General features: G+C 45.9%; 1 protein-coding gene across 1 annotated transcript; it reads right to left on the minus strand.

Annotated features, from left to right (window-relative positions):
* Positions 1-804: 804 nt before the first annotated feature.
* On the minus strand, positions 805-10,281 carry LOC135182167 (uncharacterized). Its single transcript, XM_064156018.1, has 6 exons — positions 10,126-10,281; positions 4,585-4,725; positions 3,746-3,830; positions 1,482-1,550; positions 1,259-1,403; positions 805-952 (listed from the first exon to the last, which is right to left on the minus strand). The coding sequence occupies exons 1-6, from the start codon at positions 10,279-10,281 to the stop codon at positions 805-807; spliced, it is 744 nt and encodes a 247-aa protein (XP_064012088.1).
* Between the last annotated feature and the right edge of the window lie 14,890 nt (positions 10,282-25,171).

A 25,171-nucleotide genomic window follows, 5' to 3' on the forward strand; every position in this document is an offset into this window, starting at 1 on the left:
CATTCCCTGTGCACAGGCTCACTGCTCTTGTTCCCCTGTCTTGTACTGCCCTAGTCTAGTTGGAAAGGAGCCTGTATCTGCACTTCCAAACCAAGGCAGTGCTTTGCACCCCTTGGAGTGTGGCAACAAATCTCAGTCGCATCTTACACCCGACTTTCTAATGCTTTTCCTAGCATTCACAGGAAAAGCTGGTCCCTTCTGCTTGATTTCAGTACTTTGGAAACCTGCTCTGTGAAATATCTTCTAAGTCCCATGCAGACACTCTATATTCCTCAAAGTGTTTGTACCCTCCTCTATGCTATGTAGGTATCTTGCCAACTCAAGAAAAACAAAAGAAGAAGGTGCATAGAAGACCCTCAACAAAATTAACTCAGTTGGGTCACTACAAACTCTTTTGCCTGAAGAAGCAAAGACATTCAGTCACTGAAGTCCTGGAGACAGAAGAGAGGTTCTCAAAAGCCCTACCCACCCTGCAACTTTACTTCCATAGGTTTGTTCCTAGAAGGAACACTCATCCTTCAAGTTTAAATGATGAGGGGACTAAAATGATGGGTGGCATTCAGCGAGTTAGACTGCTGTCTCTCAAAGACCACACACTGGGCTGACCTGGGCAACCTGATGCTAAAGGCATGGTGGAGGGGGGGGGCTCTCTGGTGATTCATCACAGCACATGCTCGAGTGTACTCACAATGGAAAGGAGAGCAGCTCCTGCCATCTCAGACAGTGGCTTACCGTAAAAACACACAGTCAGATCAAACACACTGCTCTGTCCACTATGCAATACTCTAAGGAAGCACAGTCCAATCATGTGTCGTTTGCAATGAAGCAGGAGGAGTTCTTGGAGCAGAAAGACTCTGAGATAGGTCCTGTCTTACTATGTCTACTGTACCTGACAGCAATTAATGAACTCGCCGCATAACTGAAGAACAAGACGGGATTCCGGCACTGCAATCTGCAGAAGGACAGGGAAGGGCTGGATAAGGGATGATTTACATCAGATGTTGGCAGAAGCATGTTTAAAGCGTTGGCACTCTGCAACAGGGGACATGGTGCCTTTGCTGCTTGGCTGGGGAAAAAGGCACATTGATGCCAGTGTAATTATTTAAGGCCTATTTCAATTTATGTACGTTATGCAAATACAAGACACCAGCAGCTGCCAGCGTGGGGCTGGGGAGCAGTGTGTAAGGGCAGTTTTTGCACAGGACACCTTCCCACGTGCGCTCTGCAGTGCTCCCCAGGCTCAGCCCTGCACACATACCGGTTCCAAAGTGCTCTGTGGGAGATTGGCTTGAAGGGAAACCCCAAATGCAGCTGCCTTGCATGAGATTGCAGACCATGAAACCACAGGCCAGGGATTGCTCTCCAGGGCAGGTCACTGCGCTCCATGAAATGGCCTTTCAGTTCTGGAAGGGAAAAGTTGAAAGAAGCATTACCTGCATGTTAAAACAATGAAGGAGGCATTTGGGAACTATAAAACTTACCCATTACGTCCTTTCCAGTCTTACTCAACAGCTTTTGCTGAGCATAAGATGGGACCCCAGCAGATAAACCTGCAGGTGCAAGAGAAGAGCTTGAGTGAAGTACACGAGAGATACAGAATCACAGAATGGCTTAGATTAGAAAAGGCCTTTAAGATGGTTGAGCCCAACAGTAAACCTAATGCTGCCAAGTCCACCATGTCCCAAAGTGCTACATCTACAGGTCTCCTAAATACCTCCAGGATTGGTGAGTCAACCACTTCCCTGGGCAGCCCAGTTATAATGCTTGGCAACCCTTTTGGTGAAGCATTTTTCCTAATGGGCAATTTAAACCTTCCCTGGTGTAGCTTAAGGCCACTTGCTCTTGTCCTGTTGCTAGTTACTTGGGATAAGAGACCAACATCCACCTTGCCACAATCTCCTTTCACATAAAGCAGAGTCTCCAGACAAACAGCTTTGCAAAAAGAGAAACTGCAGCTTCAGATTTAGGTCCCAGAGGGAAAGAAGGAGATGAAACTGGAAGAGAAGGGTTCCTACACAAGCTGTGACCTGAGTGCCTAGCTTTGGGAAGCTGATCTCTAAAAGTTCCTTTCACAGGTGCATACAAAAATTAGAAAAAGGAACTTCACTACTTAAAACACCTAAGACAGTTGTCTGAAAGAGAGATGATCTTGGAGGTCTCTTCCAACTTGGTTGATTCTATGAATCCAACCAGTGGGATCTGTAGCTGACATGACTCAACAGGGCTTGTTTGAACTCCTACAGTGACACACTGCTTTTATGCAGTGGAGAGTTTGGCCCCATCTACATAAGGAAGAGACCACACTTGTTCCAGAAAGGTAAGGTAGTATTTAGGGAGATGACACTACAGAAATATAGGTGAGAGAGTAAAGTCAGACAGATAAGACAAGGCAGATGGTTTGTGACAAGCTGGAATTTATATACATAGATATACACACACATTCTTCTATTAGACTAATATTATTTTTTCCTAAGGAGGAATATCCACCAGTGGGAAACATCTCCCCGAACACTGGTGTGCAGTTTGAGACCTGAGTTGCCTTTCGCAGAGTCTACATGGAGAGCACTTGAAGTTTTTGTCTGTATTCATCCAAAGGGAGTTTCTAGCTGAGTTGCTTCCAGAGAGTTTTCCTGAGAAATCATAGAATCCTAGAATCAACCAGGTTGGAAAAGACCTCCAGGATCATCCAGTCGAACCTATCATAGAATCAACCAGGTTGGAAGAGATGTCCAAGAGCATCCAGTCCAACCTAGCACCCAGTCATATGCAGTCAACTAGACCACGGCACTAAGTGCCTCATCCAGGCTTTTCTGCAACACCTCCAGGGACAGAACAGCAACTCCACCACCTCCCTGGACAGCCCACCATTCCAATGCCAATCACTCTCTCTGGCAAGAACTTCCTCCTACCATCCAGCCCAGACCTCCCCCAGCAGAACTTGAGACTATGTCCCCTCTTTCTATTGCTGGTTGTCTGGAAGAAGAGACCAAGCCCCACCTGACTACAACCTGCCTTCAGGTAGTTATAGTCACCCCTGAGCCTCCTCTTTTCCAGGCTAAACAACCCCAGCTCCTAGTGTCTGGAGAATCCTGTTCCATCAGAGACCAAGTTACCAAATTTTACCTCACTGTCTTCTACTAACTCTTAAATCACTGTCTTCTTCCAGCCCTTGGCTCCCCTGGGCCAAAATTGCTGCCAATATATGTGGGCAAACCCCATCAACTGAAGATCCTTTAGGCTATTCTCTTGTGAGACTTGTGGACAGCGAATGTGCTCAGCCAGTGCCCTGGTGTGGGAGTTCTGGCCTCTCTCCATGATTCCATCACTTTGCCAGCTTTTTACATCTCCAAAACTCCCAGCCCTTTCCATGCCTCAGTTTCCCAGTCTATAAAGCTGACAAAACTCCCACTTAGGCTTTTTCTTCAGATTATTGTAATTTCTTCCTTTCACAATGGCAAGAAATAGGTGCAGCCAAGATTAAAATGGCACAGTTAAATTATACAAGAAAGGGCAGTCCTGCTCCAGACGTGGTGTTGAACGTAGACTGCAACCAACTTGAACTAGATCTGCTCATGCTTTTTGCCAAGGCAAACAATCCTGTGAACCCCCATTTCACAGAGTTGCTTTAAACCCTCTGCCATTTCAGATCTTGTATGGAATAGTGGTATGAAATCAGCCTCTCCCACACAAGGCAGTTTACACTGTTAAATTAGGGCATGTGGGAATAGGCTCACAAGTATCTTACCTGTAGCTTCCAAGAATCCATGCAATTTACAGGCGATGCATGTATCCCTCCCTTTGGTTCCACAAGGATAGTGGGCAGAAGAAGGCTGGTGGCAATACAGAAACCTCTAATATACAAAGCTACAGATAAAGAGCTTTATGTAATAAAAAAACAATACAGAAAATCCCCTTGCACTCCTGAATCATCAGCAATTGACCGACTTACACTCTTGGCCATTTAAGTATGAAATAAATAAAGAAGATGTTGTTCATTTTGTGTGTGTGTGTCTAATCCCACACTCTCAATACAAATGCATTTAACCTTGTCCCTTTAAAAGAGCTCTGGATGATCAGAGTCATCTTCACAGAAGACTGCGCCTGCTTTTAAATTAGCTTTTTAAAAAGCAGCCTTTCTCTCTTCCCCCTTTTTCAATTCCCATTCACACTTGGCACAGATAAACACAGGCAGGCCAGAGCTAGGAACCCTCCAGGAGTTTAAATGGAAACCATGCTGCAGAAGAGCAGTGCTTTTCCCCCACCACAATCACACACTTTGCTCGCCTGCCCGGGATCATCAGAGTTTCAAAGATTTTGTTTAAGCACATCAACAGTGCCTCAAATCACAAAACTTTAGACAAACCAGCTTGGGAAACAACTAGGCCAGTCCATGGCACTGCTCATAACTCACCTGAAAGACAGTTTATACTCCAGTAATACTATGTAAACCACCTCATTCCCTCAGAAATGTTCCTACCAGGTGCAGGTCAAATCTATTTAACCTAATTTTTGCCTATCCTGGCTTTAACATCCAAATGTCGAGCTCAGCTCCCAGCCACGTGGGGAGTTGTTCACAACACTGACCTCTGTGTCAAGCAAAAACTTGGGAACCGGTGCAGAATTTGACCCATGGCAGTTGTTAATAACCTCCTTATTAATCATCTTTGTCACTTCTCCAGCGCCTCCCTTCTGCGGATCCAGAAGCACTTTGCGAGCGGCGGTGAACTAAAGCGATGGTGTGGGTTAAGAAGGGTATCTCCATTTTACAGCTGGGAACAGAGAAGCACATGGGGCTATGTAATTAATGCTTGGGAGACGCGGGCTTCTGTCAGAACACGTTCCCACAGCTGCAGATAAGTCTCACCAATGCACAAAACCTGCTCCCACCGTCATCCTGAACACACAGGGAAACATCTCTCCATCATGGGGCTGTTGTCTGGGAAAGGAGGCACAGAGGTGTTACACTGCACAGCTGAAAACTGTAGAGAAATGACCACATTCGTGGTTGAGGATGGCGTGTGCTGAGTGGGGGAATCATGACAGACAAACCATCAGGGGAAAAGTTTCCATGCTGCAAATGTCAGAATTGAACCACCCTTATCAACAGCAGGGCTGCGTAACTGCACGCTCGAATGATCAAATTGCTGTTCTGTCTGTGAGCTCAGGTTAAAATCCCAGCAGAGTTGGTGTCTAGCTTTAGCATGGGGGTTGTGATACTTACAGGGTAGCTCATCCCAGGCAGACATTGCTCTGCAGCTCTGCTCTTGGTGACACTGGCACACCTGATGAGGCTGTGACAGGAAAGGATGTCTCTTCAGTGACGTGAGCAAGGATCCATCAGTCAGGACACCAGTGACCATGGCCTCTCCTGGGGTCAGCTTCTGGAGTCCCTGAGTCAGGGGGTTTGATTCAGAGCCCAAGACAGACCCAAATAAATGGAAGAGCTTCATCTGAGTCTGTAATCCCAGTTTTACCATAGTGAGATTGCATCCTAACCCTTTCCAGTCTTTCATAACTTTGGAAAATAAGTGCTATGGACTTTACCATTGATAGAATGAATGACCTATCCCATCCTCATGTAACAGCAACACAAGATCCACGGGGTGAGGGATGCACTTTTATTAGATCAGCTGGAAGCACTGGAGGGGGAAAAAAACAGGCAAGCTACTAATACCCAAGCTCCTCTTCAAACAGTCTGTGTAAGAACATTCCACGCTGTTGTCTGCAACTGAATTTTCTGCTGATTTAATAACATCCTAAACAGATTTCCCACAACCTTAATTGAACATTGGTAGATCAATACCATCTTATGTCTCAGGAAAACAGCCCCGTGAGCCAGCCACAGGAAATGTGCAGAAGGAGCCCTCGGTGGTCGCACATTACACTGTGTAAAACCTTACTGGGGGAGGGAAAAAAAAACCCTTTTACATGCCAAAAATGGCTTTCCAAATAGAAACTTTTCAGTTACACGTTGCTGCCTTTTTAACAAAAGCAGTTTAAAGTTTGTCAGTAGCCAGCCTGCTTTTTAATCATGAATTGTTCTTCAGTACCAATAAATAAATCAATCATTCCACTTTTGCTTTCTTCTGAAGTATTGGAAAAAATAAACATCCTATGAAACTTTTAGGGCAAAGTCAGTATCTTCCCTTCTCCCCTGTAGTTTCCAGTACAACACACCTTTTTAAATGGGGGGAGAAGCATCAGCATACTTCAGTGGTGTGTATTTCCAGCAACTCTCAATTTGTAGTTAACCTTGGTAGGCTTAAACTGCAGCTTAGACAAGTCTAGATTGCAGGGGGCCGACAGAGGAGGTGCAGTGTGGTAAAGACAGGCTGCATCATGCAGCAATGAAATTGGTCTATGTGTTCAGAAGGAAACATACATTATAGGGTACAACAAGAAGGAAAAAAGCTCCTCATAGCCCTGGTATTTGAGAAAGGGCAGATGATGTCACAGGGAAGATGAAGCAGAGTACAGGTTCATGACTCCTGCAGCTCCTGCAGTCTGCTCTGTGAGCTCCTAGCTCAGAGCTGCTTTAAGGTAGAATCCACCAGAAGTTTTCCCACTTTCAGGTGTGCTTTTAATGCAGTTCGGTTTGTAGAAACCCATATTGTGTCAAACGTCTCCAGCTGTCTATTTTGGAGGTTTCACATGACAAAACTTGGGTGGGTGGCTGGATGTGATGGGCAGGGTGCTGGTGAGACATTGGGAGAGCTTGGGCTCCATGGCTGACTGCACTCCCGGCTCGGGGGATGGCAGCCAAGCGTCCGCACTATCTCTGCATCTCACTTTCTGCAGCAGTAAAACAAGGCTGTTTCTCAAGAGTGTTAAGAGGCTAAATTCATAAATATTTGAAATTTGCTTTGAGCTCTCCGAGGGACAGGAATGCAGCATGCCAAACCACGGCAGCGCTGCACACCTTGGAGGCACGATCAGCGTTAGCCAATTAACTGCAGATTATTGCGTTTAGAGGAATTAAAACAAACTCGCAGATTCTTACTCAGTGCAGCCAGGAGGGTGTAACGGTCCCTCTGCTGTGTAAATATCGCTCCTGGATCCATTAGCGAGGGGTCCCTGTGGTGCAGAGAAGCCGAACCGCTCACCGATACCGTGCAACAATTGGTTATCGCCTTTTTTTTTGTCCCCATCAGAGGCTGTCTGGGGAGGGCTGGGGGCATTTAGCTTTTGTCCAACCTTATGTTGAGGCTTTCATTTCTCCTTATCCTCAGAATTTCTTACTACTATACTTAGCACTGGGAAGGGTGAAACGCAGCACATGGCACAACCTACTAAGGACTCTCTGCCCAGCAGTAATGGGAGTAGTGGTCAGTTTCTGAAGGACTGGATATCTCCACTCCAGGAGCAGGAATCAGAGCCATGCAGATAAGGCTGTCATCAGAGATAACAGCAGTCAACAACCCTCAGTGTCATTATCTCAGCAAAGGGAAAAAGCAGGCAGCTCGCCTTAATATACAAAGTGCGGTGGTTATATATGTCTCCTTTACAATGATAGATGGCAAGGAATAAAGGGGGAAATCTAACAAAAAGCCTTCAAAGCCAGCCTACTTCACATCCTCGTGCTCCCAAATTGCACACTTGTTTTCGTGAAGGGGGTAAACAGCCTCCCCCCTTAGCCCACACCCATAAGCATCCAGGAGGTGAGTTCAGCAAAACAATTTCACTGGCACGGATGTGAGAGAGGTCTTCCCCCTCCCCCCGCTTTTGGTTAATGGAATTTCTTAAGATGGAATAATGAAGCAGTAATTGTCAAACACACCTAACTGGAAGGCAAACAAATTGGCCGGATCAGGCCTTTTTAATTTGAAAAAATAACTAGAATAAACGTGAATTTATTTGCAATGGTTTGATTGCTCTCTGAAACCATGACACTGCTAAGCCTCTTTTTACCTTATAATCAAACTGCAGGAGCATAACACACTCCAGCGTGCTGTGCGAGCTGGCCAGGATTTAACAGCCTGCATCCTCCACACAGCACACACACACACACACATCCCCTCCCCATACACGACCCAACGCTTCCCGGCCACAGCCTGCTGCTTCCAAACAGGGACCTAGCATCAAAACACCAACGGGACACGCTGTAACTGCCCCTTTCAAGCACACACAGGCCAGTTTGCAAAGCCTCAGAGCAGCCAATCCCCAAGAAACGCCTTAATTAAAGCCTTAGAGGAAGCAGGGCAAATAAATAAGTAAAGAAGCAGGGGAAAGGAAAGTGGCAAAACCCTAAATAAAATGTCCGGGTTTGATTTCTTTATGTGCATTTCTGAAGTGAGAAGAAGCACAGAGAAGGGCATTTAATTAAATCAAAGTGTAAAGGAGGGGGTTGCCATGCAGCTTGCTATTATGTTACAGTTCACTAAAATGAAAACTTATTTTTAAACCTCTGGTATTAATTTGAGATTATTCAGATACTTAATTAAAAGTGCAGCATGTGTTAAATATTATTTCAACAAAGATTATCATCAAAACCCTATGTAATAAGATCCTTCAATGCTTAGAGCGATATTTTATGCAAATTTTCTATGCCACCAAATGAAGGTCTCTTCAATTCCCCCCTCCTCCTTTCTTCATTTGCTGCAGCAAAACGTTCCAGGCAGGGAAAATAAAAAGTTTCTAGAATAACAAGGATACTACAGATAATGCAGCGCAACAAATAGCAGCTCGGTGGTAGTCACGTTTCTGTGCTCAGCTCTCTTCCTGATACCGCTTGGGCAATAAAGGACTAGATCAAACAGGCTCCCATTAAAGCTAAAGGAGGCTGAATTTTGCTCCCAGTGAGTTTACAGATGGTGCAAGCCAGGAGTAAATTTGCCCCCGCAAAACCCTGACAGAATGAACGAACAAAACAAACAACAACAAACCAAGCAGAGGTTTGGCCTTTGTGCATCAGGAATGAACCGACTGCTTATACCTGGATCATGGAAGACAATGAGGTTTCCAGGGCAAAGGATATGTTTTCCTGTGTGGGGTTTCTTCTGTGGCCTTCACTCCTGTGAATGGGGTCAGTGAAGTTGATGGGAACTAATCCTCTAAGACCAAAGTTCAGCGCTAAGTTTTCAGTGAAATTTGCATAGTCAGATTTTTTTTCTTTAGAAAACAACAACAAACAAACAAAAAACCCAAACCCTCCGACCAAATCAATTACTTTGCTCCAAGTGACAGTCTTTTGCCTGAAAACAAGTAAATAAAAATCCCAGTGAGTCATCAAACACTTACACGGACTCTCCCCTCTTAAGCAGTGGCTTTGTCAATCCCGCTACAAGCAAACTTCACTCATTGATTGGGGGCAGCGCTTCCCTTACTCTCCAACGAACACAGGACAGTTCCCAAGCAGAGACTTCGCTGTTTCAAGCAAATACAACAGTTGCATGGAATTGCACAAACTGTTTTAAACATTTTAACACTGACACTTGACAACACAGAAGAACATCCCCTCCAAAAAATCGTGCTTGCTACTCAGCCTGTTTTCAGTACAATGAATTTCTAAACACCGGGAAGGGCTTCCATTTATTACAAGCTGCTGACAAAACATAGGAAAAGCAACTACTTTCAGTTTGGGGAATAGTTCAAGCATCATCAAAACCAGCACAAAACCCCTCAAACCCTTCCAAAGCACCAACAAACAAAAAAATAATGTTTTCAATCTACTAAAGGATCTCTCTGTATCTAAAACCCCCAGCACCACACATGCACGCAGCCTCTCTCGTGGGCTCTGCACTTGGAATTCACGGCTGTTGCGCAGTTTGAGAGCCCCTGCTGAAATGACAAGCCATATATTCTGCTGCAATCACAAGCCCTGAAAAACGCTGAAGCGGGATTATAGCAAGTGTTACTCAGCCTCAGACAGTGGTTGGAGGCAAGCTGCACCGGCAACTCGAGCAAGGGCTGATACGCAGTGATCACTAAAAAATACCCAACTCAACAAATCAGAGCAGCAGAATGGCAGCCACGGCTTCAAGCTGGGAACCAGGAGGGGAATTCCTCTCTGTCGGATAAGGGTTATTAGTGTGCCTGTCCTCGCAATGAACTGCAGAAAAGGTGCCACAGAGTGCATTTAAGAGAAACGGAAAATTGTGGAGCTGAGGAGCAGCGCTCGTTTGTAACCATTTGCTCCGTGTTTTCCGCTGCTCTCTCGGTGCGCTCCTGCAGCGCCGGGTTTGACGGCCGACTCGCCGGGCTGAGCAGCTCGCCCTTGTACTTGCCTGTAAAGATCAGAGCTGGACACTTAACGCTACTGACATCGGAGTACCAAATCCACATGGCACTTTGAAAGGTTTTGTCCTGCTTATTATTTCTCAAGGATCTTGTCAACAGGCAAAGAGAGAGTTGGAAAAAAGTAATAATCAATACCGAATGTGAATGGACTGAAAATAGGAGAGCAAGAAGTGCTGAAATAACAACTATAAGACAATCCATCACGTAATCTATCTATATCTTGAAACAAAGATCTGAGCACAACACGATATATCATCTTGGGGTTCACATGTACCCACACACATAAAAAAAGCTACTTTTACAGGACCCTGTACCTTCTATATGCATATTTGCTTGGGTGTTCTTCAGGAGGTATTTTTGCCCAAGCAACAAAATATTGTTTCTAGGTGTTTGGGATTTTGGGGGGTAAAATTATGGGGAAACTATCTCACAAGCCACACCAGAAGCCTTCCTGCTGTACATTTGCAGTTGTACACACACAAAGGAAACAAAAAACCAAAATAACGCCTTATTGCAGCAGTCTGTTGTCATAAAGACGGCTGACAAGCTTCGCTTTGACTCTCTGCGATGGGGGAAAAGGGTCTGAGGAGACAAACGGGGGAGCGCGGGTCCGGCGGCAGTCTGCTGCCCGCTCCCTGCCCGCTGAGCCCGGAGCTAGCCGTGCCCGGACGCTGCCCGTCCTGGCAGCCGCAGCGCAGGAGGCTGCTGCCCTCTATCGGCCCCGCCAGGCAGCAGCCGCCCAGCAGCTCGGGAAAGGCAGATCCTCCTCTGCCCGGTCTCTACCGTTCGGTAACGAGCGACTTCTCGGGCTATCGACTCACCCAAGGAACTGCCGGTAGCATTTTTGATGTCATCTGCCGCCCTCTGACAACAGGGCCCGAGGACAATACGAATACACAGCTCGGTGAAGCTGCCACACAAACACGAAATGCCTGTGTTTTGGCTCGCCAGTCTAAACAATGTGATACGGCAATAATAGTTCTATTCACAGCAGAGCTTTCCCAGCACAGCTCTTGTAAACTTTCACTATCTGAGCTGCTAAACAAGACTCCGGGCTTTATCACGAGCCCTTTGTGCTTTATCTTGACTTTTATGCTTCACAAAACGATCCCAAAAAAAGGATCAAGACAATTTGGGAAGACAGAGCACAAAATTCCCACCAAAGCAGCTGACCACATATTAAACAAAAAAGAAAGGGAGGGGAGAGGGGGAAGGAAAAAAAATATATATGTGACTTAAGGCGATCAAAGTGGTGTGGGAAAAAAAGAAGAGCAAGAGACAAGGCATAAAAATGGAACTGTAAAAGCACCATCCTTTGGTGTGGTCATGTCTTGTGCCAGGGCTGAAAGCTGCATGCTTGCCTGGTCGGTCACAGCAGCTAGCACCCACAAGGGCACCCACATGAATGCTCACCTTCAAGGAGTGCAAAAGTTCCTCTCGATCCTGTCCTCACTTCCAACGGTTATGAAAATCTGGAGAAAAGCCACAAAATTAAGTTAAACCAGGGCGAGTTTAGAATCAAGATTTCCAAATATAGTCATTTTAAAGGGCGAACTGTTGCTCCTCCTAATAATGCACAAAATGCTGGGGTCAGTCCTGTTTCCACCGGAGCCCTCATAAATACACATATACAGATTGGTGTCTAAAGAGAGAGAGACTTATATGTGTGTGTACATCCAGGCTATATTAAAGATAATAAATGCATGTGTTCTCTCTGCACAAACATGCACGTTGGGTAAGCACTGAAGCAGACAAGAAAACACATTTGTTCTTCAAGCATTTAAAGCAGCTGATGAGACTGTGAAACTACAGGGAAGAAGTTCAGATTATAATTTGAAGTGGCTAAGATTGGAGTGATCTTTTCTGAAAAGAAGTCAAACACCAGCTCCCAGATGCCAATTCATCCTATCTATCAGGCAAGAAAAAAACAAACCAAAACATTGTAATAAGAAAGGAACCAAACACTGTGTATGTGTCTGCTTCTCTGATGGGGGGCACCTAACCGCCGCCGAGGTCTCAGAAGAGGTGAATGCTTCAGGATGAGCTGTGAGGCTGCTCAGTGCCGAGTAGCCGTCCTCTCCTTTACAATGAATTTCATAAAAACCAAACATGTATCTCCTCCTGAAGGTCTTTCAGTCTTACCTGCACCCATCTGTTAGTTCAAAACAGCCTCAAGAGTAAAGGCTGCTCTTAATGTCTGCATCTGGTACAAAGCAGAGGACAGAGCTGGTTCTGGAAAGCAAGTGGTGGTGAGAGCGCATGGTGCCCTCTCACCATGCCAGGGTCATTCATGCTTTGTGCTATACTCTGCAAACCCTTCTTTTTACACTTTTAGAAACAAACGGACTTGTAGAGAAAGTAGGCAGTGATGTGGGGCTTGCCTAGACAGCATGGTGAAATCTACTGTGAAGTTGCACTAGTAAAAATTTCCATCAAAGGGTGGCCAGTGTAAAGACACTGTGTGAGCAGTTACTGGGTCCTGTGGATCGAGTTTTATCTTCTGAAATTAACGTGTCTCTGCAGTAACTGTACATTTGTTTGCCTGTATGGAGCTCGTTAACAGCTGGGTCATACTTGAAATCCTAGAGTTTATAGTGTATGCAGGGGAAATGATTTTTCAGATGGGCTCGGGTCCTACTTCTCTGCAGACATTCAGAGCCACCCACATAGCCTACACCCTGCAGCCATCCGGGCTGTGCAATGCCTATCAATAGGTATTTTTGACCTGCCCTTGTCTATAAGCAGCTTTCCATTAAGCAAAGGACAATTGCTGGTGTTCATCAACCTTAAAGGGATACCAGCAAAATGTCTGAAATGCATTTGTGCTTTCTTTTTCGTCTGAAACAAAGCGGGGAAGAGACACACCTCCTGTCAGAAAAATGAAAGCCAAAACCGGATCGCAAACGGCAGCACGCTGGTTCTTACCCCGCTGCGCAGCTCAGCATCAGTTATCCAAACCTGCCCTCCAAAACATGCTGTCCTCACCATGCCTATTCATTACACTGAAAACTCCTTCAATTATTTGAAACTCGATTGTCCAAAACTCTCCCCTTCTCCCCCATTATGTGCAGATAATTGAGGTTGTATGGAGCACGCTCGCAGCCAGTTAGGAGAGCAAGCATTATCTTTCAGCTGATACAACTATCAATAGCAAGTGTACAGCATATACTACAAAGGCTTTATTGTGCATATGTAGGGAGATAGAGATGAGATACGGTTCTGGGAGGCAGTTTGTCTAGCAGTTACAGTACAGAGTTGGGTGTCATGAGACCAAAGTTTTAATTACTGCCTCTGCTATGGACTCTGTTACTCAGATAAACTGCTCACTGTCTCTGCATGCCAGCATCCCCACCCTGCAAAAGGAGGGCACTGTGAGAACTGCCCACCTTTGTCAAGCACTTTGATACCCTTAGATAAACAGCTTTTTATGCCTAACTGCTGAGTGTTACTGTCCATCTAATTGCATTTTTAAAACTCTCTGGAAAGAAAAGCACTGAAAGGAAACAGCCAAAAACATTTGAGAGCTAGAACTTTGGTTGGCACAGAGTTCAGCAGAGCTGTGCTGACTTAAATCAAGGCAGACCTGGCCCTTTAAACATAGCTTGCCAAATGTAACGTGACCAGCACGAACAAGCTGTACCTGTGCTAGGTACAAACTACCCAACGCAGAGTCATTGCCTCAAAACCTTTATGCCTTACCACAAACTGGTACTTGGTATTTGAACAAGAATAACACAGACTTCGCCAAAACAATAATCTATTCATGCTCAGTATGCTCTGACCAAAGTAGGTTTGTTTAGAGAGTCCCAAAACTTTCTGCATAGCAGAATTGGCATTGGCTTGCGTCCTCCTCTCGGGTGACACCGGGCGACGTACAGAACTCCTCATGCCATTAGTGGGAAGGGTGCCAGACTCAAAATGCACATCTTAAATGTGAGACCATTATTGCTTGCACTGTGAAAAATGCACAAAGGTAGTAGAAAATAAAGGTCTTTGAATAACGATAAGCCTCCAGATTTCAGGTGAGAGACTACCCAAGCTCACTGCGCAGAGCTGTGGCAGCACATACAATACACCCGGATACAGGGCAGACGTGTTTGTAATCACCATCCACCAAACTCCTTAAAGAGTAGGCAGAACACGGCCCTGTGAGGTAAAGAGATGGCACCTGCCACTCTGCTATCTGTCTGCTTTGTCTTATAAGCATCTGAAATTCTGCTTTAAGGCTTTTCCACGCAGCGATTTCTGTAAATCACCCTTCTCGGATGGAGTGCTGAGGTGAGAGGGAAAAAATCCTGTGCTCACTTAAAGCTTTTTATTTCTCTTGTAACATGGACATCTTGGAGAGCAGATTAGCCAAAGCAGAAAAAAATAAAAAAGCAAATGGTATTATGGGTGACCTAATCCTTCCTCTCAGAAAAAGAAAGGGGAAAGAAAGCCTCTTGTGATCTCCAAGGAGGAACTTGCCTTGTAAACTAGTCTCCCGTTTGAAACAGAAACAAGAATGTGAATCCTGATACAGAGGCTACCAAAGGCAGGGAACAGCTTAACAGACTGGAGATTTTCCCTTTCAGTGCAGTGCAGGGTATTACACAGGTCCTGCCTACGCTGGAAAAATAGGCAGCAAAAAACTTCACAGGTTATGAGATCCTTTGGCCACGAAGGCATCCAAATGTAGTTATTTTTATACACTAGGCAGGAGTATAATCTGCATCCAAGTTTATAAACTGCAGGCTTGTAGTCCATTAAAAGGATTCTGTTACTGCCTCCTCTCTCTTCGGCTATTGTATCCAGCCCCTGCAACATGCATTTACAGCCTTTCAAACCTGCCCCTCTATAAAAACAGGAATGCTGCCCCTGTCCCCTCCTCCTCTTAGTGAATGGGGGGCAACCAGTGTTAGCTTAACTAAATATTTGAAGGAGGGACCCATTTTTACTGGCAAACACTATTTGGGATAAAAATCTGCATTTCCTCAAGTGCTTAGGAAAAAGAGCATAAAGGTAGGCATGCTGCTTGCCACTGTTCTCCTCTTTTCAGGAAGGCAAACCCAGGTCTGGGGTAAGCCCATAGTAAAACTCAGAACGACCCTCCCCAAATTACTTGATTTCAACCCCACGCTGCCCCTATTGCTGCACCGTGGCAGACAACCGTCCCGCTGACTCCAGCCTGCTCTCCAGCTTCAACGAGCTTAATCACTCCTAACAGTCAATCTACCAGATGAATTTGACTTCCCTTCTTGCCCACAGATACTACAGGCCAGACTGCTGCTCTCTCTGTTCTCCACTGCCCAGAAGCAGTCAGAGGCGTGAGGGTTTTTGCAGTTCCTCTGAACGTTTTGCTCCATTCTCAAGCAGCGCTGCGATTGTGCTCAGAGCACCGCGGTGGTGTCAGTTCTGTCCCAATCAAAGAGAGGATCTGAGTACTGCTGGCCCTGACACCAAGACATAACTGTCATGAAAAGCTCCCAGGAATACTTACATTTACGTTGGCCTTTTACTCTCCAGAAGCACAAGCACCAGCGAAAACCTGAACGGGGAGAACAGATGCCAGCAGAATGTCTTTGTGGCAACAGCTAACTCATTTTTTAAATTCCAGGTAATATCTTCAGACTTCTCTTTTTGGCATCACTCTTCAGCTCCTGTCCAAGTATCTGATACCCATGGCTTCCCAAAACATGGTGGCGGATGCCATTCTGATAGGAAACCAGAAATTCCTTCCTGAGCCAGCAGATTACATCATGTCTCCGAAATTCAAGCTCAGATACAATCCAGCTACCTGTCCATCTCCAGGCTGTCTATCAATTAGCATTAGACACTAATTTGATTAAGGCAGTACATTGAATTTATATTTAATTCCACCTAAGGAGTATAATTCCCCTTGTGTGTTCTCTGTAACCCACTAATTTTCCAATGGAATGGGAAACACAGGTTGGGATTCGGAGGCAGTTTCTTCCACTTGTTAACATGTGAGCTCAAAACTGCAGTGAGAAATAAGTCCATGCAACTCAGTGGAAAGAGTCCTGCCAGTTTAAGAGAAAAAGGCTTTTCACAGAATATCCCAAATGTTAAAAAAAACCCAAAAAGGATACATTTAACTCTGAAGCTTATAGTGTTCTTTGAGGGAAAACGAATACATTTTAGCCTTAAAGGGATCACAGACTGCAATTATATAATTCTTGTCAACTGATGTTAAAGATAGGCTGGAAAGAATGTATGCTGAGGCCCTGCAATAAAATGAGCTCCTTTACTCCTTTCAAATGTTTGCAAGCCTTGGAGGTTATCCAAAGGTCGAACACAGGAAAAGTCTTGGTGAACAGAAAACATAATCATGAGCTTTTTTAATATGGGCTCTTTTTGTAATAAAATAAAATTATGGTAAGGGAAGGGAGGGAGGGCTCTGTCTCCTCAGATCTAGGGCCAGGGGGCTGAGTTTTAATCAGACGCTGCTGTTCTCCACTCCTCTCTCCTCCCCAACCTGTCACTACAGAGTGAGAGGCTAGCGGAGGTGCACCAGGTACTGGGCGCACTGTGGGACTGCAAAGACCCAAGCCTGGCACTGAAACCTCTGCTGTGATACACGGACACCTTTCCTGAGAGGAGGCCAGAGAGAGACCTTCGTTGTCAGCCAGCTCAGTGCAGCAGAGCCCTGACACTCTCCCATCTCACTGTATCAGAAGTCTGTTCCCATGGCCCCGTTTTCATGCAGAGAACAGCTCCATATGGTGATGCAGCTCTTAGGAACGTGCTGCCACTTCTGGGGTGCACCAGGGCAATCGCCGTGTGTCACAGAAACACCACTGGAGGCTGAAAGTAAGGTACATGGAGCGTACCACATCCAGCTGCAGCTACACCAGAATTTAGAGATAGGTTGCCAATGCTTGTAGGGATCTGGGGGCGGAATCCAGGACTGCAGTCTTCACTCTTTCCAAAAGTGCTACAGCTTCACTCGTAGTCATTTGTGCTCAGGGAGCTGCTTTCTGCATCACCCAAAGTACTCAGTGACACTGTCTAGAGACCCCCGACAAGTGATCTTGTGCAGTACCTGCATTTGGTTCAGAAATATTCTATCCAGCTATGGACTTGACCCCATCTCCCCAGGCTGCTAAACAAACCTGGAGCAGCAAACCATGAAGTATTTGGAAGGAATTAATGAAGCAGACATTTGCTGAAGGCATCAGGCGCTTCCAAGTCGAGATCATCCTCCACGGGAAAACCTGGGATATGCACACTGTGACTGGCTTTGCTCAAATCCCACACCATCACCACTTACCTCTTATGCTGACTACACCATCATCTGACTCTTACTACAACACAGACTTACCTATACACCTCACAGGCTGAGGAAGCAATCATACAACAATCAGAAGCCTGCTTGTGTCATCAGCCTACACTGCCCGGGGAACGTCGTTTGTGCTGACAAGTCCACCAGGGTTATGAAGATATTGTTTCCCATTTCCTGAATTTCATCTGGACTTCTGTCCTGTGTGTCATTATCAACCTGGATGGAGAGACCTTTCCTAATCATTGATCCAGATTAATTAAAAAAACAATAAAAAGAGGCAAAAAAGATGGAAGAGGAAAAGGGAGAGAGTCAAGGGAAGGAAAGGAAGAGAGTCAAGGGGGGAAAAGGGAGAGAGTCAAGGGGGGGAAAGGGAGAGAGTCAAGGGGGGGAAAGGGAGAGAGTCAAGGGGGGGAAAGGGAGAGAGTCAAGGGGGGGAAAGGGAGAGAGTCAAGGGGGGGAAAGGGAGAGAGTCAAGGGGGGGAAAGGGAGAGAGTCAAGGGGGGGAAAGGGAGAGAGTCAAGGGGGGGAAAGGGAGAGAGTCAAGGGGGGGAAAGGGAGAGAGTCAAGGGGGGGAAAGGGAGAGAGTCAAGGGGGGGAAAGGGAGAGAGTCAAGGGGGGAAAAGGGAGAGAGTCAAGGGGGGGAAAGGGAGAGAGTCAAGGGGGGGAAAGGGAGAGAGTCAAGGGGGGAAAAGGGAGAGAGTCAAGGGGGGAAAAGGGAGAGAGTCAGGAGAGGAAAAAAGACAAAAGAGAAAGAAAAGAGAGAAAGAAAGAAAAAATATTGCAAAGAGAAAAAAGATAAAAGGAGAGAAGAGGAAAAAATGAAAGAAAAAAAGAGATCATATTTAACCCTTTCCATCTAGGAAGGAAACTTCACAGGTGGAGTAAACTGGATAGACTGGTAGATGCACTTTCTCTTTTAGGATGTGAAACTAAATCATATTAACTGTGCTGCCATGGACCATCTCTTGGCCTGCAGGCATGAAAATGACTTCATAGTTAGAGTATTCTTTCATAGAATTTCATGTCAGTATCACGTTTCCCAACATGACCAGCACACCTTGCTCATCTTTAAGAAAGAAGGTGAAGAGCTGTCATTTCACAAAATCAGTTGACAAGGGCCTTTGAAAGACCATGGACACTGCTGTGTGTGGAATACAGCATACCTTTATTTTTAATACTATGACCAGTCATGGAAGAGATGCAATTGGAAGCTCTATTGTGGTCCAGCAGCAGTCACAGTGTCAAGGTGCTGGCTCCCCATTAAGTACGACCCGGAACATCACTTCTCCTTCATTTCCTTTCACCTGTCCCTCTTCCACTGAATTATTCTTCTCCTGTTGAGTGGCACTCCTTGGCTCTGGCCATGTGCTCCTCCTCTTCTCCTTGAGCTGAAAAATCAAGCGAATAAATACACGAGCACTGGGAAAGTCACTAGAACATACGATGCTAATATTTAATTATCAAGGCATGTGCCTAAATCCAGATGATCTGTACAAGACATAAACCCACAAAACTCAAGCACTGAAGACCTTCCTGAGTGAAGCTACCTGTCCAAAGTGGGTGGATAAGCTCAAAGAATATACCCATGTACTCAGGACAACTCTGGGGCCCAGCAAAGAGTGAATAGCAGCAACCTGACCCTGCACACCAAGATGAAATCAGAGCCTAGGGAGATGAGATCCAGATTTTGCTGCAAGCAGAAGGTGGTTGTTTGGTGGTGCAGCAGGCAGGCAGCTTTTCAAACGAGCTCCACACATGGGAATAAACCTGTCCAAGGCCCTCACGCCCAACAGAGAGCTTCTGGGTGCTGAACACATCTGAAAATCTGGTGCTCGGAGTGGGCACTGAGCCCTGGCAAATCTGATTCCCAGCCCTGCTGAAAATATGTCACCACATCATCAATGTCCAAAGACAGGTTTTTCAAATGGGAAAAGTAGGTTTATCACCCTCAGCAAACTCACAAAAAACACAAGGCATAATTGCTCAAACGTCAAATAAAAATTCTTGGCTGAGTAAACACCACCAGTGGACCTTTTTTGATCCCCAAATATGAATGCTTTGGAACAGGATGAGCATGTGGCCAGCGGGGCTGTAACAGAGAGTGCCTTGCATCCTTAACTACACTAGGCGTGCTAAAATGCCCGCTATCATGAAAAAGAGCTTCTGAAAGACAGAGGGAAACCAGATGGGAAAAGAGCACAACCTCTTAGCAGGCATTCCAGGGGGTTAATTTTTGTTGCTGTTTCCTGGTGGGTTTTTGGTTGTTTTGTTTGTTTGGGGCTTTGGGGGCTCTGGAGGTTTTTCATATCTATCTATCTATCTATCTATCTATCTATCTATCTATCTATCTATCTATCTATCTTTCTTTCAATTCTTGCAGAATAAAGATCTCTGCCAATAGCTCAAGGTTAAGCAGAAATATGGTCCCATCCACCTGAGCGGATTCAGAGGGAAAGGCTGCAAAGTCAGGTTTAGCTTCAGTGCTATAGACTCTCATGCCATCAGGTACCTGTGACCCTAGCCAAGGGGAGCATGCACATAGCCCCTTCACTGCAATGGGAGTCCGAGGCTGCTGGGGTCCCTACCTCAGCTATTGCTGATTGCAACACCTTAGCTACTTCTGATATTGCAATCCTCTCTGCTGCCCGGGCAAATGCTTCAGCAGTTCTTTGTGCCCCTGTGTTTTCTGGTGCTTCCACCACTATCATTGGTGCTCCTTCAGAAGTGACCATCTTTCCACTTGGACCTGCTTCCTCTGGGCTTTCCACCTCCTCTGTTGCTGCAGCTTTTTCTACTCCTTCCACCATGACTTGTGATGCTGTTGCATCCTTCTGTGCTCCCTTTGGTGCTGTGACAGCCAGCAGCTCCATGTCCCCTGTGCGGTCTGCAGCAGCCAGTGTAGCAGGAGGCCCCTTCCCAGGCGACAGCACGGGTCTGTGGAGTCAGAGAGTTGTCCTGGATCCTGTGGGTAGAAACAGAGAGTTGAAGTGGCACAACTCTAAACAAGCACATTTCCTAGCATCACTGCAAGTGGGCTGGAGACAGGTCCTGGAGCTGCTTTTCAACAGCCTGTCTTTGGTAGAAACATAGAACAAGAGTCTGGGACCCACAGCATTGGGTCAGCACAGCTTTGACTCTTGCACCCCAGCCTCGTGCTCCCCTTGGGGACTGACAGCCAGTTTCACAGCCTGGACAGAGGCTGAGCAGACAACTGTATACCAAGATGTCTTCAGTGCCTCACAACACATGGTTTGGGTAGCATTCAGAGACAGATGTGCTGAGTAACTGTGGTGGGTGGGGTACCCTGATGCAAGTACATGAGGATACTGATCATGGCTGACACATGCACCACAAACCACCAGCAGGCAACTGGGGCAGACCTGATGGAATTGTGATGATGCTGCTGTTCAGCATCTGTCATTGAAAAATAGGAGGAAAAATAGGGTGGAAAGCTCTGAAAGGATGGGATGGAATGAGCAAGGGGTGATGGGGTAGGAAAAGGGGGAAAAGGTAGAGGAAAAAGGGCAGATGAGAAAGTAGAGAGGAAAAACTGGAGAACTGGAAAGCAGCTTGAGGATCATCACTGGTGACAGCAGGGCTGTGTCCAACTATACTTAGAGAGAAGGCTGGGGTTGAAAGCCACCTGAAGGCTGCCACCACACACACCTACATCCTTGTGGACACAAATCAGTCACTCACTCATGCCACTGAACAAGCTACTGCATATCTGCTTCATTAAATAGTAACCCTGTAGGTCTGCTGACAAGAACATACTTCTCTCTCCTTTGGTAATTAGCCCTGAAGGCTGGTCATGCTCACTGGCCATGAAACACTGCAACAAGCAGCCTTTTCATGCCACAAGCTTTACCTTTGTCCCTGTCTGTTCCCATCAGCCTGGTAAAGCAGGCACGATGTCTGCCTGACACTGACTCCTCGGCCGCATTCATGTTCTCCCCCTGCTGAGATTGGTGCAGATGTCTCTCAACAGGGCAGATATGAGCTCACTAGGACACTTGGCTGATGACTGCAGAAACCAGGAACATTCAGCCTTTTCCTCCAGCTTGGGAAAAAAACAAGGACAGACTCAGGAGTGGCAATATGCTGCCCATCAGCTTGAGACAGCTGCAATTCAATATGCTGGGAAGAGGAAGGGTCTTACGAGGCTCCAGAGATACAGGAGAGGAAGCGTGGGGTTTTGTGTAAGGAGCTGGACAGGAACTGAAGGCTCAGCCCTTCTGCAGAAGACTGGGCACGCTGTTTGCTCAGCAAGCCTCACTCCAGGGCTGAGCAGCTTTCTCTCACTTAAGCCACTGAGGGCAGGACTTCTCTACCCACAGGTTGTGGTCTCAGTTGCTGGTAGGGACATAAAAGCAAAAAAGACCCAAACCTATTTTAACAAACATAAAACACCTCCCAAAGCTCTTGTGACGTAGGTTGAGTTAAACTAGAGCTAACATGAGCTCAGTGCAAGGGATTAAAATGTTATTAAAAATACTCTCCTTGTCAAAAAACAAAAGAGGCAGGTGAGCATCCTTTCAAAGATGCTAGGAGCCTGAAAAGAAGCATGCACAGCTCAGAGCTCTAGCTTTACGATCACATTTCCCCTCCAAAACATTTTGGAGATAAATTCCAGGCACCTCAGCAAGAAGAAAAGTGCAAAGATCAAAACCAAACACACTTCCAGTAATTCTGGGCAGCCTGCTCCAGAGGTGAGACCATGGACTTGGGAATAAACCTTCAGCTGTGTTCTGACTTAAGACCCTGAGTAAGTCTCACCTGCCTCTGGCCTGTGGTCCCTCAACTGTAATGCTCCACAGTGGTGATAACTGAGAACTAGGAAAGGTTGTTCCATTTGCTGTGGTGTCTGAGGTCTGGTCAGTGCAGGTGTGATTTTTCAAGCAGCTTGCTGCTTGCACAGTTTCTCTGCGTGTACTTGCTAACATTTCAACCCACATTTGCACGGGGGCCTCATAACCTCCAGCTGAACTTCATAACTTGCCTCCAGACCATTATCACCCCTCCTGTCCCCAGGAAATCAGGCCAGAACACCTCTGGATCAAGTCACCATTTGACTGCAATGCATTGTCAAAGGCCACCACCTCCCTTCCTGGATCACTGCAATGCCAGTCACAGAATCACAGAATTAACCAGGTTGGAAAAGACCTCCAAGATCATCGAGTCCTGCACACAAGAGCATTCCCTGCACACCAGAGCTGCTTTTTCTGAGTACCTTGCCCAAGACAATTCAGGTGCCTCCAATTCGTGGCACAAGCCCTGCTTCCTCTGGCTGAGGTCTGTTTTCTGCTTGGCAGCAACTGTTCACTCGGGGAAATGGTTTGCAAAGCTCCTTGTTAAAAATCCCTCCCCACCACTTGGCAGTCATGTAGCTTGCCCCCAGCCCATTTGTTTATGTCTGACTAATGTTCATTGCTTCAAAATGAGTTTGAAGCTAATGCTGTGTCTCCCAATTAAATGTTTGATGGAATGACATGAAAACCAAAACAGACAGAAAAATTATTTCCCTTTGATAGGCTGACCACGCTGCACAAAACTCACTATTATAAGACTCCAATTGCTTAGCATTTTGCCAGGCTTAAACCTTTTGAATTAAAGCTTTCCATGTTGGTTGTCTGCCCCAGCTGGAATTCGGGGTGAAAACTCCAACTAATGCAGCTCATATCCACCACAGGGAAACCTTTTACCCGAGTTAAAAGCGAACAAATGACTGATATCTCTTGCACGTGTTTGGTTGAACAGGCTCAGTGCTGTGCTGCAGTTTAGAGCTCTGCTTTTAAAATTTGGCAGGAAGGTCAAATGGTGCCAAGGCCTAATTTCTTTTTGTGGGGAGAGTAAGACCCCTTTGGCCAAGCTACGAGCCCCTGAAATATCAGTCTGCAGTCGTTCCGTGGCAACTTGTGATAGTCTGGCAAGGAAAATTTCAGAGTCCTGACTTTACAGGTCCAATATTCTTTCTGGGCAGTTTTGGTTTTTCCTTAATGTAATCTATAAAAATAGCCAGTGACCTTTAGTGACATCCAAACAGGCTCCTGGTTTCCTTCCATGGTTTGAAGCCTTAAACAATAGCCCCAAAGAAATGACTCAATGCTGCGCACACACGTACTTGATGCCTGGGAAATTGCTGGTTGCTGGTCAGCAGGAGCAAGAGGGAGACTCACACAGTTCCAACCTGTGGCAAGTTCAGGCAACTTAGAGGATCGAGGCACGAAAGTTCTGAGATGAAACAAGTCAGTGCCCCCTCCAGTCACTGCTCCACACTCCAAGCAGCACAAGGATGCCTACAAAGTTTGGGTGAAAGAAAACACAGGGGAAAAATATTCCCAGGGGACTTGGTGGTTACCCTCACTAAGCTCACATTGTAATGCCTTCCATGCAGCAAGACTCCAAACTCCTTAGCACTGGCTGCCAAAATCTTTCAGTGTGTTGGACTGGATGATTTGTGTTCCTGAACCAGCATATTCCTATAAATAGGAGCATTAAATCACCCTTGTTCTTAGAGGAAAATATCAGAATCCTATTAGGTGAAGTTCACCTGACACCAGCTTTTAATATGTGCCTGTAACCTCAGTCAGAAAGAAACCTTCAACAGCTCAGCTGGTGGAACAGTTGCCTATAGACCACAAGCAATGTGTTTGAAACCTGAGAGAGGAAATATGCAGGTTTCTGAACGAAGCAGGGTTCTGGAAGTGGAGTCAACCTCTTGACTCATGGTCACAATGCAACAGCCACCAGTGTTGAAGGCAAGCAGAGTCTGTAAGTGAGTTTTGTTGTGGCTCTGAGACCTGTCTCCGGAGAACTTCTTCTCTATATACCTGCCAAAGGTGCTATTTACCCAACACAGCCATAGCATCTGGGTCATTAAACAATACTGATGGCAGTGCCCGGAGAACTCCAAGCACCTATTGTAGTATCATTGAATTCTTCCTTTGATCACCACGGTCAGAAATATCTGATTTTTATCACTCTTTAATAGCTCCCAATCAACTTTAAGAAGTTACCACAATGCTCATGGTAGAGCCTTTGTCAGGCCAGGGTAATCATTGACAAAACCAGAGCAGCAGATCCCACTAGCTCAGCATTGTCAGTCATATATGGCCTTCTCCACCAACTCACTACCTCAGCAACAGGGTTCCAGCTTCCATGCTGAAGATGACTCTCTCTGTGTCAGAGCAGAAAAGGCTATCAAGGTAAAAGCCATTTTCTGAGCTTCCTGCAGAAGTCTGAAGAGAATAAAAGGTAAGAAAATCTGAAGCACATCTGAGCCATTTCTGGAGGACACATACTCATAAAATAGGAACTTTCATATTCACATGTTGGTACTAGATCATTGGTACAAGAGGAACAAATCTTTCCCACACCTTAGAGACAGGTTCCTCCTTGCAAGTGCCCCAGATGATGCTTACAAATAATCCAGCAATATTTTATAGTTGTTATTATGACCTAGAGATTCCTCTACTTGCATCTCCTCCCCTGCTGAGATGATCTAATTGACACAAACTAAACTCCAAGCAGCTGCTTATTTGACACGTGCTTAACGTGGAAAGCTTCTGGTTCAGATTTGAAGGGCTCAGATTTGAAAGTTTGCCTAAGCTCTCCAGCTATACAGGTTTGTCTAATAAAACACATTATCTACAC

Source organism: Pogoniulus pusillus, chromosome 16, assembly GCF_015220805.1.
Source record: "Pogoniulus pusillus isolate bPogPus1 chromosome 16, bPogPus1.pri, whole genome shotgun sequence".
Lineage (NCBI taxonomy): Eukaryota > Metazoa > Chordata > Aves > Piciformes > Lybiidae > Pogoniulus > Pogoniulus pusillus.

Coding starts and splice junctions, on each gene's coding strand:
- LOC135182167 (XM_064156018.1), bottom strand. CDS start 10,281: ATGTGGATTTGGTACTCCGATGTCAGTAGCGTTAAGTGTCCAGCTCTG. Junction 1,551..3,745: donor TGGATTCTTGGAAGCTACAG/GTAAGATACTTG, acceptor TTGCACCTGCAG/GTTTATCTGCTGGGGTCCCA. Junction 1,404..1,481: donor GACTGGAAAGGACGTAATGG/GTAAGTTTTATA, acceptor TTTCCCTTCCAG/AACTGAAAGGCCATTTCATG.